The following is a 16,485-nucleotide window of genomic DNA, read 5'->3' as shown; positions in this document are numbered from 1 at the left end:
TTTTTAGACAGATGATTTATACCCTCTAGGAGTTCACTGTTGTTATGGGGTGGTCCTTTACACTGAATATTTCTTTCTTCAGTCTCTTGGGCAAGGGCGGCTGCTCATTGCCTGTTTTTCTTCATTTAGTAAACACACGTCTTTATCGCTATGCTCTGCTTTCCCGTTGGGTTTACAGACACGAGAATGGCATATGTCACATGCTGTAATCTTGCTGCCAACATCCCGCTGTTATGGTACAGGGTCTTCTGCTGACAGGACACCTGTGCTGTGGTCTTAACAGCGTCCAGACATTCTGTCCAGGCTTGACAGAAACGACTCATTTTTAGTTTTATAGCTAGGAATGTTCTGTATGGTCAATACACATAATTTCTCTAACCTTCATTCTTTCTTCTAGTGCTTACATGCACATTTCCATTAATACTTAATTTGTTTCTAGCCTAATATTTCTGTTATGAGTCCTATATATTTTGTGGCTTCACCAAAATACTCTGTGTTCAACAGGACACTTTGTTGGCAGAAAGGCATACTGTGGCAAAGCCATGAACCCATGAATTAGGAATTATGCATTTTATGTCTCTGGAGCACGCTGTTTTAGTTAACTACCTGCAAATCACATACTTCTTAATTACATTTTAAGGTTATGACTTAAATGCTACTTTTTTTGGCTTCTCCATTATTTGGAGGTTCCCAGCTAGGACTGTGAAACTCATGTTGGATTTAGCCTCTAAAATCTTCATTCTGTTTGCTGGCTTAAAATAAACTTGGTTCTCTGTATAGGATAGTAGCAAAATGCAACATGCCATTTGGGTTGTGAGTGAGAGTTTCATTTAACTTCACTTCTTGTTAGAAAGCTGACATTATCTAGCTTCAGTTGATCTTTTAGGCTCCCACTTTGGTTACTGGCAAGTGATATGCCCACAGTGTGATTCATCCCCTGTGTCTTAAACAGTGATTTGATTATTATCACAGAGGCACCTGATACTGGACTAATCATAGGGGGAGCCTCCATGCCTACTTTTTACCAGAAATTAGTTAGAACATATGTTTTTGCGGATACAGTGATGAATTTAAAACATGTATCTAGTGCAGCAAATACTGCAGAATAGATGTAAATAGTCACTGGTTACCTTTTTCTGAAATAGCTATGGTTGAGACTTGGGAGGCTTTTAAATGTTTTTGACTGCAACTTTTTTTTTTTTTAATGGCTTCATTACCCTTTCAAATATTTTCATGTTTTGTTTACTGATAATCCAGGGAAAACATATGAATAATATCTTTGATTATTGTTATTATCAGCACTTTTTCTGCAGTTCCCCAGTTTTGATGGAATATCTCTTTCCTCTGTCCCTTTTCCTCTTTGTGATAACAGTAATGTTTCCTGTCTTATTCCACTATTACACATGTTACTAACTACAGGACCAGTGATCGGCATTTGTAGAACCCAAAGGCAGATGAATTTTACAAACACCTATTCAGTGGAAATGGAAGGAAATAGAGGTTGATTAATCTTCCCTGGTTTACGCATTGTCCCAATGTTGTATGTGCCTGTTCTCTTCAGTGGTTTTGAATGAAGCTGAATTTGACCTGGATGTACACCAGTATCAAATCCAGTTCTCTTTCCTTTTTCCTCTTGGACTAGTCTTCTTTTCTTCATAGAGCCATAGAATGGTTTGGATTGGAAGGGACCTTTAAAGATCATCTAGTCCAACCCTGTCTTTCACTAGACCAGGTTGCTCAAAGCCCCATCCAACCTGACCTTGAACACTTCCAGGGGTGGCACATCCACAACTTCTCTGAGAAACCTGGTCCGTGTCTCACCACCCTCATCATAAAAAATGTATTCCTTACTGCCATTCTAAATCTATCCTCCATCTGATTCCCATTGTGGGGCAGTTGGGTGCTCTGTCCAAGCTGAGGTGGTGTTGTGAGGCAGATTGCTCATTAGCAAAATAGGAAGTGAAAGGGAGAGTATTCCTCAAAGTGACTCCTGATCTTCTGTGTTTTGATGGCAATGTTCTCCTAACCACAGGAGTCAGTAAGAAAAAGGTTCTGCAATTAAATATACTAATTTTTTTTAATTCAATGGTTCAATGAAAAAGATCAAGTTTAGAAAACATATCTTCCTCCCTGTGTTCCCAAATGTTTGAATAATTCTCTGTGTTTAAAATAGGATAAGAATCTGATATGAGACTAACCTGATGTAGCTAGTGACAAGAGGGATCCACACCAAGGATGCACAAACCTTTCTGAGGTCTTAAAACAAAACAGAAACCTTCAGGCTTAATGGAAATGAGACTCTAACTCAGGTTGTGAACTTTTATAGCACTGATCTACCCACACACCTCTTCCCACATCCAGCCCCCAGCCTTTCAGAAACCAAGAGTGTGATTCATCTCATCTCTTTCAGATGTCTCTTTGAGATGAGATGAATCATGCTTTAAAAGCCCTTAATGAATTTTCATTGATTATAAAGGTAGCATAAATGATTAGCATAGTTGTCTGATGTCATTTGGCCATATGAATCCTACCCAAAAGTTTTATCATAGTATACTTTCCTAGTGCCCTAGCAATTAGCAAAAGTCATTTAAGTAAAATTAAGTGGGCCATTGTTCCATTCCCCATTCTTCTCAAAAAGAAATCTTTTAAAGAAGGCAAGTGTGATTAGGCAATGAAACTAAATCATTATCAATAAGAAACACAGAGAAAATCTGTCTCTTCCTCAGTTGTCTCTCCTACCCACTCTCATCATCATTCTGGAATACTCTCAGATCTTCACTTTACTGGTAGAAGCATATGCAGATGTTTTTTGGTGTCAAAAGGATTATAGTTATGTCACCAAGGATTATTCAATCATTATTCCTTGTCCACAAACAATGTTTTAAAGAAAATTTCCATTCTTGATGTTTCCTTGGAATATCTTTTTGCTTCTTTGTTAGTAGTCCCAGGGTGATGAACAAATTCTTCCATGCTGGAGAGATCATGATCTTTTTATTCTTGCAGTTGTCCTGGCTGTAGCACATAAATAGTAACAGTGATCACTAGCTTTAGCTGGAAATTCAATAAAGCTTTATTTTAATTACCCCATATTTCTGAATTAGCTTCATGTGTATTGTTAATAGTCATCTTAATTAATTAAGTAGTGTTTCAATTTGAGATATAAATTTGGAGGTTTCTTTTTGTAATTTACTGTTTTGGCACTATTCAATAAGTAGTCCATTATGTTATCTGACCTCACATATTTTTTAAGGTAAAATAATGGTCAAATGAAAATAACGTGAGGAAAAAAAATCAAAAAGATCTAATTAACTCAGAAGAGGTTATCTTTGTACTCATACAACTGCTAAAAAGCCTGTGTGTATTAAATATACCCTCCCTTAAGTTTTATTGCTCAAGCAGTCAGGCTGGTGAATTTGCGATAAAATGCCAACTTTCAGGCAACTCATTTTTTACTACTGCATTTTACTGCTCAGGCTGCAGCTATTACTAGCATGTTTGTTTTAAGAATGACTGAACAGCATGGATTTCGTAGATAAAACTAGTGATTATTCTCTAAATAGATATAACTATTTTTTCTGTACAGGTAAAAGAGAAATGGCTGGTTGAAGCAATAATCTAAGCAGGTTATTGTCAGTAACAGCTTATTTGTTCAGCTGGAAGTTCCCATTAGCTATATGATCTATGAAAAATTAACTGTACGAAGTAGATTTTTAAGGAAATAAAGAACAGTAGTTTCTGTCTTTTCTCTGACTGAGAGATAAAATTGTTAATTATAAATGAAAGCAATGATTTTCCTGTTTATGCAATGTGTCAGAAGACAGGAAAAGTAGGAAAAGCGTAAAACTGTCTTTTTTTTTTCTTCCCCCAACATCTATTTATTTTGCCTTCCTTTTGCTGAATCTTATTGGCTGGTATTATTGACATTGTTCCAAAGTTTGGCTCTTTGGGTGTTTATCTAGGAATTTCACTGATCAGTGAACAGAAGTTACATTTGTACAAAGGACTATTGCTTTCTTATTTTATGTATCCATAGCCAAAGATATTTGTGTCCTAGAAAAATATGTGAAATGCAAATATCTACACCATTTATCTTTCACTTTCACAGACCCTTCACTGTGGTACTACAGAAATTTGCAAAATCTGCATCACACCTCTCCCAAGTATTTTTCAAATTGTGTGGACAATCAGAATACCTTTAATTTTGTTCTGATAGATGGTGATGTATTTTATACCAATATTTAAAAAAAATAAACTCCAAGCTTCAGAATTGTATTATTAGTCATGTCAAGTTGTGCCATAAATTCTTGATGTAGGCTGCACTGGGCCCTGGCGAGGACAAGCTATGGGTATAGAATCATCACTGGTTTGATTATTTTTGTCTCTACCTTCCTACAATTGTACCTGACAAAGAATTTCCTTAATTTATTTCAGTCCCTGACCTTCCATCCCACAAATATCTCTTATGTTATTTGTATTTCTGTGAAAAATACTGTAATTGGACAGTAGATTAAATACATGCAACTCTTGCACTGCTCTTTAACGTTATATATTGTATTGCTGATGTTTTGTTTTCCTTATCTCCTTCAGGTCTGGGATTCAGTATTGCAGGAGGGGTTGGAAACCAACACATCCCTGGGGACAACAGCATTTATGTCACCAAGATTATTGATGGAGGAGCTGCGCAAAAAGATGGGAGGTTGCAGGTTGGAGATAGACTTCTTATGGTAAGTATGAGAAATTTAAATCGCATGTTACTTGGCTGAAAATTATTTCATATAAGGACTTTCATTCACCATACATGTTACTGGAGGTAACCATTACAACTTCTATAATAATTATGAGTTATATTTCTGTCATCTTCATTTTTTCCCAGTCTTTATATATATTTCTGAGGCTGCAGTTAAAAAAGCATTACTCTGGAAAACCAACATTTTATGAAGAGAAGGCAGTGGGCTCTATTGCTTTGACAAACCTTTTACTGAGAAGAGAGTAAACATATTATGCACATCAGCAACAAGTCAAAATGCACCAGGAGACTTTAAAAGATTTTAGACAAACTGTTCATTATGGCAGTACTGATTCTACTGATCATTTTAAGAAAATTGAAAGGTGAAAATATGCCACTGAACTCTCAGGTGTAGCCACTGTCAGTGGACTGTTGCCCACATTTCAGGACATGTAGGAATGCTTTATGTGTATGTTCTATATAGATGTTAAAAAAACCCAAACGTTTTCAATCTTTTTCCTTGAGGAAGTTTACTTATTCTTCTGATGAATCTCACTTCAGGAAATTCTTCCTGATATTTGCAGTGCTAGTACATTGCTCCTTTTAGATTATTCTTTCCCACTCACAGTTTGTTTAATTCTTTGTTGAGGGGGAAATCCTGACCCTGGTGAATCAGCAGAAGTTAATCTATGTCAAGTTGTAGTCATGTCAATGCGTTTGCATAGATTTCAGCAGGTAGAGAAATATTTTTTGAATCAGTGCCATGAAAAAAATGTCCAGCAGTACACTGTTTGTGATGTGATATCAAAGTAGTAAAAAATTTCCGTGACCTTTTTTGCTGTCTGCAAAACTGTGCCTAATTGATATTTTCTTTATTTGGCTAGGGACACTGTGTTCCAGTCACATGTGAAGATCACCATTCATTTTATACTGGGTATTAAACAAAACTGGAAAGGCACTTGGTTGCTGGTTGACTTTTTTAATTAACCCATATGCATAGATAAAACAGCTTAAGGATCAAATGATGTTATCAAAATCAAAGCAAAATGAAACTACAAAACTTACAGTTTCTTTGGCATTTCTTCTTTGCAGGTTCTCAGCACAATAACATTCAAGTCACTGTTGTATAATAAAGTTTTGGCTCATTTCTATAGAATATATATCTAGATTTGCCAAATTTGCACCTTGTTTTGTTATGTTGCACCTTGTAGCAAATCTGCTTGTGTTCAGCTGTTGTTGTTTTTTTCATGACGAGAATTCCTTGCAGATTTTGTTATCTGTATATTTTTGTTACCTTACTCTTAATTTCATCCAACTCATTTGAGATAATAAATAATATATTAAAAAACCCACATGCAAAAACCCCACATTCGCCATCTCCAGTGTAATTTAATCAGGATGAATTTGAATAGAAGAATAATTCTTCTATGTACCACTATGTATAAATGCATTCTTTCCAGATTTTTATAGGATTTGTCTGTTAAGCATCTCTTCTCAGTCTTGAACCTGTGACTCACTGAAGTCAGATATAGATGTTTCTTCATTGTGACAAGTTTATACTCCTGCATCTGACTTCTGAAAATAAGCAGAGGTCATTCTCAGTGTGTTTGATATCTTTACACTGCTTTCCTTTCAGTCTGGACCAGTTCTTTACTTACTGTCATCTCCTTTTATCACTGCATGTGAAATGAGCAAAAAACCAAATCAATCACAATATTGCTCTCCACTACTTATGTACTTTCAGACCAATCTTTACACGGTTGCATAAGAAAATCCTAGTCATTCTACTCTTTGTATACCTTAACCATTAAGTTTTTGGAGATAGATTTACAAAATCAAAATCTATTCGTAAGATCTGTGCAGATTACAGCCATGTTTTCTGGTTCTCTCCAACAAGGCAATGATTTCTTTACGATCTGTGTACCTTCCATGTTTTTTCTCTTCTACTTTGTGAAGTGTCTGTCAGTTCATGGAATTAACTTCATATTCCTTTGTGAAAAGTGAGTGAAAGAATTAATTACTTTCTTTTGGCAGTGTATCAACACAATATTACCCTTGTCATCTGGATGGTCCTACTTCCGCATCACTGATTCCTTATTGATTATATACTTGAACACTTCCTTTTTTTTTTTTTCTTCTCAGTAGTGCATCCTTTCTTGTTCTTTGTTTTTTCCATCATTTCTCTATAAAATTTACTAAAATTTGTCATCCTTCAGAATTCTCAGCAGCTGCTGGGGGGCTTGTTTCATTTTTGTATCTGTGTTCTTATAAGTTTGTGTGAAATGCTTTCAGATCCCAAAGAACATGCAAATCAAATGCATTAAAATTTAAGATGTAATAAAAGAGATGCTGCAAAATCAAAACTAATATTGAAATGTAAAACAATTAGGTGCTATCTGAGCATTTTGCAGCTTGATCACCCTACTGTTATTAAATGCAGATTGCTAATAGTGTATTAAGCATTCAGAAGATGTATTATGTAAATAATGAGCATTGTGATGTTAAATCTATACAAGGGCATGTGATGCAGTTATGTTTCTGTGGTGCTGAGCCTGCACTTAAGGCTTATTATCCTGAGCAGTTGCACAGGAAAATGTTCCATTGTATGATAATCCTGAGGTGCCCATTAGAAAAATTACTGGAGGAAGCATAAGAGTGCTTAAGCTGAAAACTGAGCTCAGTGGTTTTTCTAGGTATATGTGAAAGGACCAGACCAGAGCTCTGCTCTGAACACTTACAGATAGGAGAAAAATACTTATTGTATTCTGGTGGTAATGCCTACGGTAATGTCTGCTGCTGCTGGTTGTAATGCCTGTGGTGAGACTACGACTGCATTGGGTGTCTCAGCTAGGTTGCTTCTCTTTGTTCTGGAAGGGAGCAAAGGGAAATCACATACAGAGCATCATAGGCTAACATGATAATTCAGGGTCAACTGTAGGGCCAGACCAGGTTGCTGGGGAATTTATCCAATTAAATCTTGAAAATCTCTAGGGATGGAACTTGCACAGACTCTCTGGGAAACCCGTTCTACTGCTCGACTGTCCTCATGAAGAAAATACTTTTCCATATAACCTGTTTGACCCTCTCTTGTTTCAACATATGCCTGCTGGCTCTTATCCTGTTACTACATACCACTCTGTAAAGCTTAGCTCTGTCTTAATGACCATGCTGTAAGCACTGGAAGTCTGCTGTTAGTTGTCCCCAGAGACACCCCTTCTTCAGGCTGAAAAAGCCCAGCTCCCCCAGTTTCTCCTCACCAGGCCAGTGCTCCAACCCCAGCCATCTTGGTAGAACTCCCCTCAACTTGCCCCATTTTGTTACATTTCCTATGCTGAACACAGTATCTAGCTCCAGTCTAATGAGTGGCAGTTATTGGGGAATAATCCTTCCCTGGATCTCCTGGCTCTGCTCCTGCTCATACAGCCCAGGATGCTGTTGACCTCTTTGCTGCCAGGACACACAACTGGCTCATGCCCAGCTAGCTGTCCACTGGGAGCCCCAAGCACTTTTCCATAGAGCTGCTGCCAGGCTGTCAGTGCCCAGCCTGTGCTATTGAAGGGGATTAGCCTGTACCAGGGCCAGGACTTACTGTTTCTCCCTGTTGAACATCATAAAGTTCTTTTCAGCCCCTTTCTCCAGCCTATCCAGGATGGCAGCCCTGCCCTCAAGTATATGGGTTGGTCCTCACAGTGAAGTGTCATCTGTAAATGTGGTGAAGTTACACTCCTCACCTCTTCCAGGTCATTGTTAATGGTGACGTTACAGTCTAGACAAGTGGTCTGTGTGGTGGGTGGGGAACTGGCTGACAATTTGACCTTTTCAAACTGGCAACCTGACACAAGTGGGGTCCGCCAGGGATCAATACTGAGCCCAACAATGTTTAATATCTTCATAAGTGATCTGGATGAAGGGATCAAGTGTACCCTGGTTAAGTTTGCTAACAGTACCAAACTGAGTGGGGAAGTGGATACTTTGGAAGGGAGAGCCACCCTGCAGGAAGACCTTCATAGGCTGGAAGAGTGGCTAACAACTGCAGTCTTGCACCTGGGAAAACATAATCCAGGAGTGCTGCACAGACTGGAATCTACCTGGCTGGAGAACCACTCTGTGGAAAGGGACCTGGGGCTCAGTATGAGTGACCGGTGTGCTGCAGAGGCAAAGAAAGCCAACGGGGTGCTGGGTTCCATCAACAAGGGCATAACAGCAGAGATAAGGAATTCATTATCCCACTCTGCTCAGCACTGTCAGGCCACACCTGGAATACCATGCTCAGTTTTGGTCCCAGCTATACAAAAAAAACTGTGAACAGGCTGAAGAGGGTCCAGAGGAGGTACACAAAGATGATGGGAAGCCTGTCATGTGAGGAAAGGCTGAGAGAATTGAGTTTGTTCAGCCTTGAGAAGGGTCAGGGGAGACCTTATCACCATGTTCCAGTATTTGAAGGGTGGCTACAAAGAAGATGGAGACTCCCTTTCCACAAGGAGTCACAGGGAAAAGACAAGGGGTAATGGGTACAGGTTACTAGTAGGGAGATTCCGATTGGGCAAAGAGGAAAATTTTTCACAGTGAGGGCAATCAGCCACTGGAATAATCTCCCCAGGGAAGTGGTGGATTCCTCAACATGGGACACTTTTAAGATTCAGCTGGACAGGGTGCCGGGTCACCTTGTCTAGACAGTGCCTTTGCCAGAACGGTTGGACCAGAAGATCCTTGAGGTCCCTTGTAACCTCATTCTGTGATCAGGAAGAGCTGAAGAATGGTTTAAGTTATTACCTCTCAGATAATAATTACTTTCTTTTATCTGATACCATCATCTCAGTTTGGAGGAGTTTATCTACAGAATAGATAAATGAGAAATCAATGTAAAACTGTGTGGTTTTACTAGTACAAAACAACACTAGTAGCTAGAAGGAAGGTATTATTTGGGAAAAACTCTAAAAACATTAGGCGTTGAAAGATAATTTAAGCTAATATTTATCTCTTATAAGTATTAGCTTTTCAAAACTTTGTCTTATATGCCAAAGTACCCTTGTATCTTTGGTATCCTGTTGCTTCTGGGCCCATGTAGTCAGAGAGATCAGACTTTTGTGGGATTATTTATGCTTATAGGAAAAGTGATGTTGCTCACATACCAAGAGATTTAATGATTCTGTTTTCTTGCTGAAAACAGAAGGAGGAAACAGGAGTCACTTTCCTTTTCAGAATTTTAGGCTTCCTTTCTACCCAATTCTGTGCTGAAAAAAGCACAACCCCATTGCAGACCTGTGAAAACACCAAACAATTGGTGTTGGGCTGCAATGGGGTTGTGATTGCACAATTGTTGGTATGTTCCTTACAGGATTCCCTAGTAATAGTATCTGTTTCTTTCAGATTGTATGTGGATGCAGGACCATGCTTGTGGTAAAGTAATCAGAACCTGTCATATAAAATGCATCTAGATTAGCACTGGGTTCTGATCAGAAGCGCTCTTCCAAAGTGATTTTGGCTGTCTTGTGGGATGGTCTTTTAGAAAATAAATAGGATTTTTTTAAATGAAACTGCAACAGAAAATGTGATCCAGGAGCATTCCTAATTAGCATTGCATTGCATCTGTGAACAGGCATTTTAGTCAGCAGACTCGATGGAATGCAAACTAACCCCCTTAAAACATGTATGGCATGGATGTCATATCATCCAGACCCTCTGTTGCTGTGGGTCACTCGTAGTGCACACATACTTTGCTCAGGTAGGTGCACCCACAGATCCAGAGTTACACTGTGATGCCAGTTGATGGAGTACAAGCATCACCCAGTTAGATTTAAAGGAAGAAAACAGTGTGAACAGATAGTACCTGATCTGTGGGTTGTACTAGCTGACTAGCACAAAGGAAATATGCTAGAAAAATTACATTCTGAGGTGGAAAATGAAATAGTACTGAACCAACCTGAGTTTGGTGGCTGCATCCCTTTTGATGCAGTGCTGGGCTCTGAGCCAGATTTACACTGCCATTGGCTCTGGCCTTGCAATGCTTTATCTAACATTCAGACATAGCTTTACTATGATCTGTCTTTGGACTGTACCCTAGCAATAAGCTTCCCAATTTATTCCTTCTAATGATACTCTTATCTGGTTGTTCCTTCATCCTCATGCCACTTCATTAGCCTTGAAAACATATTTTTATTTACCAAAATCAATGTAAACTGGGATTGAAAAATGATGGTCCAGTATAGTACAGTATCATTTGCACTGGGTGTGCACTACGCTGCTTGAAGCCTGAAGCCCACTGCTTGGTCTCATATTTGCGAAGCACAAACTCTTGCATTTCTCTGCAAAGAGCAGATCTGGTTTAGGACACTTAGCCCATAACTATCAATAATCTAAGGAAGCTAATTTCAGAGGGATTAACAGACTGTCATCTGAAGATAGCTGGTTTCTTTCTATTCAGAGTCCAGCACTTGTACAACTAACTCAGGAGTCCATGGGATTATAAGTACTTAATTAATAAGTAGTTAATTAATTAAAACAGATTTGCATTCTTAAGACAAATGATTGGTCTTCAGCACTGAAAAACCTTTCATTATCTGCAGCCTTTTAAATCATGGTGAGTTTTTAAAAAGGCTATCAGTGTTCTAGATTTACAGCTGACACATCACAGGTGTTTACTGGCAAATGTTCACACAGGATTCAGTCCAGAAAATCCACTTTCTGAATGAAAAGTAGAATATTACACAAATGCAAACATTACCACTGGTAAGGTAAAGATCACCTCTTTGTCTCATTCACTCCATGAATCAAATCTCTCTTACCCTAAATCAATAGAGGAGAGGAATGAATTCCCTTTAAAAAAAGAAAATCAAATAAAACAGACTTATTCCTCCAGAGCTTTTGTTCTGTTAACAGTTTGTGCTGTTGTGAATGAAGTTATTCTTTAGAACACTTGTACAGTCATTTTGGGGATTCTAAGCTTTTCACTCTAGCTACTTCTCAGTGCCTTTGTTTTCCAATATGAATCTAGGAAAACTTCCAAATAAGATAATTCTTGCTTAGGTTTACACTTCATTGCCTTGATTATGCTATTTAGGAAAAAAAAAACCCACCCCAGTCTTTTTATATCTCTTTGGAAACATTTCTTACTGATTTCGCCCATCACTCAAATAGCTTCTTTGATTGCACTTGTATCTTTAATTTCCTTCTCTATTGCTATATTATTTCTTCCTCTTATTCTTTTCCCATAATACCAGTATGTCTTTGTATCACATACTTTCTATTTAAAGAGACAGCTTTCCTAATTTCTTTTTTACTTCAGGTGCTGTTTGCATTTCTGAATTTTCTGTGTATGGAACTTTCCCATTAGAAAAGCCCCACTTGCTCCATTCCTGTTTTACTTCTGACTCCTCTCCTTTGTCTCCTGTCACAGCATTTTGTGGCTCAAGCATCCAACTCCTGTAACTAGACCAACCAGTCAGATAAATTTTTTTTAGCATTTGCCTTAGGGTTTTTTTCCCCCCTTAATTTGTTGCTACTTGGCTTCTTAGAGCCAGCAAGTTGGCATGCAGTAACTGTTCTACCCACTCAGCTCTGAGGTCAGTCCTTCTGCATGAAAGTTTCAGCATCTCATAGGGTTGTATCCCATATACACTTTGATTTCTTATTTTGTGCACATCTCCCACTCTTTATTTTCTTTACCTCTAACTAAACTCTTTTTTTTTCAAACTATATGCTCCACTAAGGTCATCATGACAGCAGGAAGTGAAGCTTTGGTATGATGCATTGACTGTGCCACAATCACTGAAAGAGCCAGATTTAGTACTTGAAATTCTGTTAAAATAGGTATCTTTTATGGAAACAAGAAAAAGCTCAAGAAATAGTCTGTCTTGGAGAGTCTGAGAGATTGTCCTCTCTCTGTAAATCTTACCATAAAACACAACTACAACATCATATTTCCTAATAATCACCGTCTCTGGCATGATGTTTTGAAAAATGATATCCAGAGATTTCCTTATGAAAAAAATTACATACTACAGTCATCTTACAATAATATCTAGGGAGCTGAACAATATAATTTTTGAGTGTATTCAGGTTTTCATTGTTGTATATCAGAATACATACAGACTTCTTCATTTGTAATCATTGTTTTATGATCAAAATGTAGAAAATATATTGATACATGCCCATATTAGTATTAACAGGAATTGTAGCTCCAAAGCAAGGACTGCCTTCTGAAGGAAACTGGGAAATGCGTAGTATATTTTGCATACTGTAATCCTAAATTGATGTTGGCAATGACTAAGGAAAGTGGGTTTACCTCCTCCTCAAAGAGCTTCCATTTGAAAGAGGCCTTATGGCACTGCTGAGAATCTTTGTCTTAATGAATGAATCAATGTGGTTAGTTAGTTAGTTAGTTAGTTAGTTGCTCTTGATGTACATTGAGTCTGTCTTTATTTCTTTGTTTACTGAGAAGTGAGCAGTCCAGGACAAAATTAATTTAGTAGCAAACTTCCTTTCTAGAAGTGTTCTCTCTAGAGATGAGAAACCTCGAATTTGCTATATATTTGGGATGAGTTTGAATATTTGAATTTTGGTATATGTTGCTGGAATACTTTTTATAACAGAACTCTGTTTACTTTGAAGGGTCCTTTCTTTTCCTCAAATTTTCTTCCAGCATCTTTTCTCTGAAGTTCTCCTTTGTATCTTGATTCCACTCGTGTTACCTTCTTTCAAGTTCTACCAAGTTCCAGCTCTACATATTTCAGTTTTCCTCAATATTCTGCACACTTAGGCTTATATATACTAGAAATGAGACAAAAAAATAATCATTGTGCATAAACTTTGCAACGATCTCTGTGATCTTAAAGTGTATAAACATAATGCATAACTACTCAGACATTAATTCGTAGTTTAGAAATCACTTCGTCTTTAATTCTTAACTTCAAGATTTGTACTTGTACATATCGTTGGTAAAATACCTGTCCTGTAAAGTTATTGTCAGGGAAATAAGAAGTAGGACCTGTCATAGCAAATAGAAGTTTTATATATATCATACTATATTTTCTGTTTCTAAAATGACTGTTTATCCTCCAGCTGCACAACTGTGACATCCAAGTGTGTTGTGATGGATATGCAACAGTCCTAACCATGATTTTTGTCAGCTAGATTTCCAAGAAAAAAAAATTGGGAAAAAATTGCACCAAGTCAATTATGTGTCTTAATTGTTTTTATACACTCCTAAAAAGACCAGAAGTCAAAGTCCAGACAGTGCTATGATATTTCCTTTTGTGTCTTTTTTTGACTAAGAACATTTATTGACAGCAGCGCTATAGTGGGAGGTTATTATGTGAGACTTTCTTTACTTCAAAAAGCTTGCAGTTAGGATGAAAGACAACAAGATGGATACAATGTACAGACAGCGTGGGAAGGAGAAAAGGTAAAGGATAACTGTGCGTTCATATTTCCAAAGGTGTGAATTTTCAGTATTTGGCAGTTTTGAAATACATAAACAGGAAAGGCTTAATTTCAGTCACTTCTTCTTGCTATCAGCCTAGTAATTTAAAAGACATTTGTTTATTAAAAGTGCATATGTATGTGGCTGCTGTTTATAACAAGGAAAAACAGAGAAATTTATAGAAGATTGATATCACATTTTATTTAAATAGAAGACCTGTCAAAATACAGCACAGAGTGTCAGCAACTCTCTTCTGAGTGTTAGGTTGTATCATTTCTCTTCATGTCAAATTGTCATAACATGCATGTCATTGCCTCTTTCAATTAACCTTAAAACCAAGTCTGAGAATTATACAAGGAGCAAAGTTTAAAGAGAATCCTTACATTTAGCAATACTGTCCAATAGCAATCATTCTGTCTTGGTGTTGATGAAAACATCTGGGTATGAAGTGTCCCCCAGTGATTTATAATAGCTGGATTTCTTTCCAGTTACCAAACCCTTTGGCAGTAGCTTATTGTCACAGCCCAGTCTCTGATAATTTACTGATACTAAATTCCCTAGAAAGTATGTATTTTTTTCTGTGATTTACAGCTGTACTATGTTATACTATAGTTGAGGAGCTACTTTTTTTTCCATCTTGCATAATCTTTACAATGAATCCTTGTAGTAACTAGAACTTGGAGGATGGCACTTTAAAATCACAATGAAGTGTTTCATATACAACATTCACCGTGAATGTAGGTCACTGGAACAGGCTCCCCAGGGAAGTGGTCACGGCACCAAGCCTGTCAGAGTTCAAGGAGCGTCTGGACAATGCTCTTATTCATATGGTTTAGTTTTAGGTAGTCCTGTGAGGAGCTGGGAGTTGGACTCGATGATCCTTATGGGTCCCTTCCAACTCAAGATATTCTATGATTCTATGGTTTCTGTTAACTCACACCATGTCTGAAACCTGTATCTCCACCCTTCTTTACTCTTCTCCTCTATCCTGTAATTTCTCTGCTCAGGATATGTCTTTTGAGGCAGGGACCATTCACTATTCTGTTTATAGGAGGACAACCTGTTGTTGACGTTCTGTGGATATAGTGGATTTATATGTGAATAAATTTTATACACGTCTACAATAAACCACTTCTGACACTTATCTTTTGATTTTCTTCTCTGGGAGTAAAGCATAAACAGACAAGGTTTCTTACCACTGTTTCCTTCCCTGTTTAATCTGTAGTCCTGTACTCTTATCCTTGCTCTTGTTAAGTATTTTTCTTTTCTGATAAAGCACAGAACTAGTACTACATTCTCTTACTTTTTCAATGTCTCTTTTCTGTGCTTCCAGAAAACTGACAAACTTTCACACTGAAAATCCCTTTCCCCCCATCCAGAACTGCCCTTTTTCATTTCCTGCACCTCATAGGCAGCCCCTTATCCTCTATTCCACTTTGTACCTCTTATTATTATTTCAGTGGTCAATGTCATAGCAGGGATGGAAATATTTGGGATGTTAAGTATTTCTGAGGTTCCAGCCATGCATGCTGAGAGGTGAATTTGGGCGGTTCATCTTGATAGGTCAGATAACTCAATCAGTTTCTGTAAATGACGTGGTGTTATTAAAATATTGTTAAATATTGTTTTATGTTAACAATGATATTGGTAGCAGAATATCACAAAGGGCTTTTCTACTCACAAGACCAAGTGCCACTTCAACCCATTATGATTTTGTGATATTATCAATACTGCTATGTCAGTCTTTGAATATACATGTGCTAAGAAAACTGTATTTTCTACCTTGCTGCAATACCGCTTCTGTAATCTTCAGTGCTCTTTGACTACAGCATTTTCCCAACATTGTGATAACTGCAAGACTGTGTCATTTTTTGTGTCTATTTCTGCATTCTGACTCACCTGTCTGATTTCTCCTTTAAGGTAAATAATTACAGTTTAGAAGAAGTTACCCATGAAGAGGCAGTAGCGATACTGAAGAACACATCGGATGTAGTGTATCTGAAAGTTGGAAAGCCCACCACCATTTACATGACCGATCCATATGGCCCACCAGATATTACTCACTGTAAGTGACTTCTGCAACTCATTTTGTAGGAGATACCAGTTTGTCAGATGATTGTGGTTTTTTCATAGATTGTCCAAAGTGCGCCATTAAAGTTTATGAAACAGCTTGGAAGGCTACAAAAATGACATGTTTATTGCTACTTAAGTATGCTACGCTCATGAAATATTACAAATAATATAACTCTGCTAAAGTATTTTTGAAGCAAAAATAACAATGTAGCTGATGTACCGTTGTGCTGATTCCAATTAGTCATTGTCCAGGTGATCAGACGGA

General features: G+C 37.6%; 1 protein-coding gene across 30 annotated transcripts in view; it reads left to right on the top strand.

Annotated features, from left to right (window-relative positions):
* The window catches only part of DLG2 (discs large MAGUK scaffold protein 2), a 1,053,560-nt gene that overhangs the window by 741,875 nt on the left and 295,200 nt on the right, over window positions 1-16,485 (top strand). For all 30 annotated transcript variants that reach the window (XM_074816343.1, XM_074816342.1, XM_074816341.1 and 27 more), the window contains 2 exons: window positions 4,588-4,724; window positions 16,068-16,212. In XM_074816343.1, the coding sequence (XP_074672444.1) occupies window positions 4,588-4,724; window positions 16,068-16,212 (282 nt within the window). The remainder of the gene's footprint in view (window positions 1-4,587; window positions 4,725-16,067; window positions 16,213-16,485) is intronic.

This window comes from Strix aluco, chromosome 2 (assembly GCF_031877795.1).
Source record: "Strix aluco isolate bStrAlu1 chromosome 2, bStrAlu1.hap1, whole genome shotgun sequence".
NCBI classification, from domain to species: Eukaryota; Metazoa; Chordata; class Aves; order Strigiformes; family Strigidae; genus Strix; species Strix aluco.
The sequence above is the reverse complement of the archived record's forward strand: the minus strand, read 5'-3'. Positions and strand labels throughout refer to the sequence as shown.